This window comes from Mustela putorius, unplaced genomic scaffold (genome assembly GCF_011764305.1).
Source record: "Mustela putorius furo isolate JIRA1106 unplaced genomic scaffold, ASM1176430v1.1 tig00000835_pilon_pilon_pilon, whole genome shotgun sequence".
Taxonomy (NCBI): Eukaryota; Metazoa; Chordata; class Mammalia; order Carnivora; family Mustelidae; genus Mustela; species Mustela putorius.
In genome coordinates, this window is record NW_025421492.1 from 2,084,242 (window position 1) to 2,085,546 (window position 1,305).

Below are 1,305 nucleotides of genomic sequence, written 5' to 3' on the forward strand. Positions count from 1 at the left end.
GTAGGCATGTTCATGAGAACAAGGCTGACTTATTTTTTGAAATCTTACATAAACCTGGAATGTTCCAAAGAAAAACAGGGAGCCAGAAAAAGATGAGGTTTTGGGAAAAAAAAAATCAATGAGTTGAATGAAGATGTAAACAAAAATAGTGAAATATTCACTCCATTTTCACCGTGGAGCGTGTGGGATCCGCTCCGCCGCCGGCCGGGCAGGGGCTGGGTGAGAGGATCGCGGAAGGAGCCCTGGGGAGAAGGTCTAGAACTTGAGGTTTCGCCACCACGCAGTCAGTAAATAAGTGTCGGAAGCCGTGCCCAGCCGACGCTGCTAATAAAGCGGGAACTGATGAGGTTTTGCGCGCACCTGCGTGGGCTCCGGCTTCTGCGCGCGCGAACCAAGGACGTTCCGCCCGCGCCCGCCGCGACCGCGGAGCCGCGCGTTAGAGGAGGCGCAGTCCGCGGACAGCAAACGTCGGGCGGGCGGTCCCCTGCTGGGACGCGCCACCCGCTCTCCGGGGCCTTAGTGGGCGAGCGCGGGGGGGGGGGGGGGGGCGGCCAGCCGGGCAGTGGGAACGGCGGGACCCCTGTCCCCCGGCCCTGTCCCCGGCCCCGCCCCGTCTCCCCCTGGTCCACAGCCCCCCCCCCACCTCCTGCCCCCCCCCCCCCCCCGCGCTTACCGGCCAGCGGGGGCCGGGACAGTATCACGGCTCCGTGCGACGGACCCTGCGCAGAAGGTAACTGCCGCGAGGGTCGCATCCCTGCTCTGACAGTCGCTTTGGCGTAAGGGAATTCTTGGGAGGCATTTCTCCTCTTCCAGCTTAAAAATTGCTGCTGGCATCACGACTGTGCATTTCAGGGTGTTCTCAGCTTCTGCGGCCCAACACGCCCCTCAACAGCACGGACGGTGTCGTCGAGACCGCGCTGGCCTTCGGAGGCACGTGTGGTTTCCCGGAGACGAGCCACGGGCGCAGCCTGGTCGTTCCCACGGCCGCTGCCCAGGGTGGCCTCCGCCGCGGGCTCCGGTGACAGCAGCGGGACTGCCCGGCCGGGACCCCCCCCCCCCCCCCCCCGCCCGAGCTCTGCTTCCTGTCGCCGAGGTTCTGCCTGCGGCAGGCGGACGCGGTTGGTCCCAGAGGTGACATTAAATGAGGGGACAGCGCTGCTGTAGGAGCCGAGGTGGGGCGTCGGCCGGGGCTGCGGGACGGCGTGGCCGGGGGTCAGCAATGAGCCTGTTCGTTTTCCCAGCGTGGAGGTCCGGTCAGACGGCTGTTGTGGATCCCACGAAATTCCACACGCCCCACGTGTGACG

General features: G+C 65.1%; 1 protein-coding gene across 1 annotated transcript; it reads left to right on the plus strand.

Annotated features, from left to right (window-relative positions):
• The first annotated feature begins 342 nt into the window (after nt 1-342).
• LOC123393417 (wiskott-Aldrich syndrome protein homolog) lies at nt 343-1,064 on the plus strand. Its single transcript, XM_045085288.1, has 2 exons — nt 343-730; nt 853-1,064. Exons 1-2 carry the CDS (start codon nt 343-345, stop codon nt 1,020-1,022), a joined length of 558 nt encoding a protein of 185 aa, XP_044941223.1. The 3' UTR covers nt 1,023-1,064.
• Nucleotides 1,065-1,305: the final 241 nt, after the last annotated feature.

Excerpts from the sequence above, each read along its gene's own strand:
- LOC123393417 (XM_045085288.1), top strand. The coding sequence starts at position 343 with ATGAGGTTTTGCGCGCACCTGCGTGGGCTCCGGCTTCTGCGCGCGCGA. Across the intron at positions 731-852 it reads CGACGGACCCTGCGCAGAAG|GGTGTTCTCAGCTTCTGCGG; the intron begins GTAACTGCCGCG and ends TGTGCATTTCAG.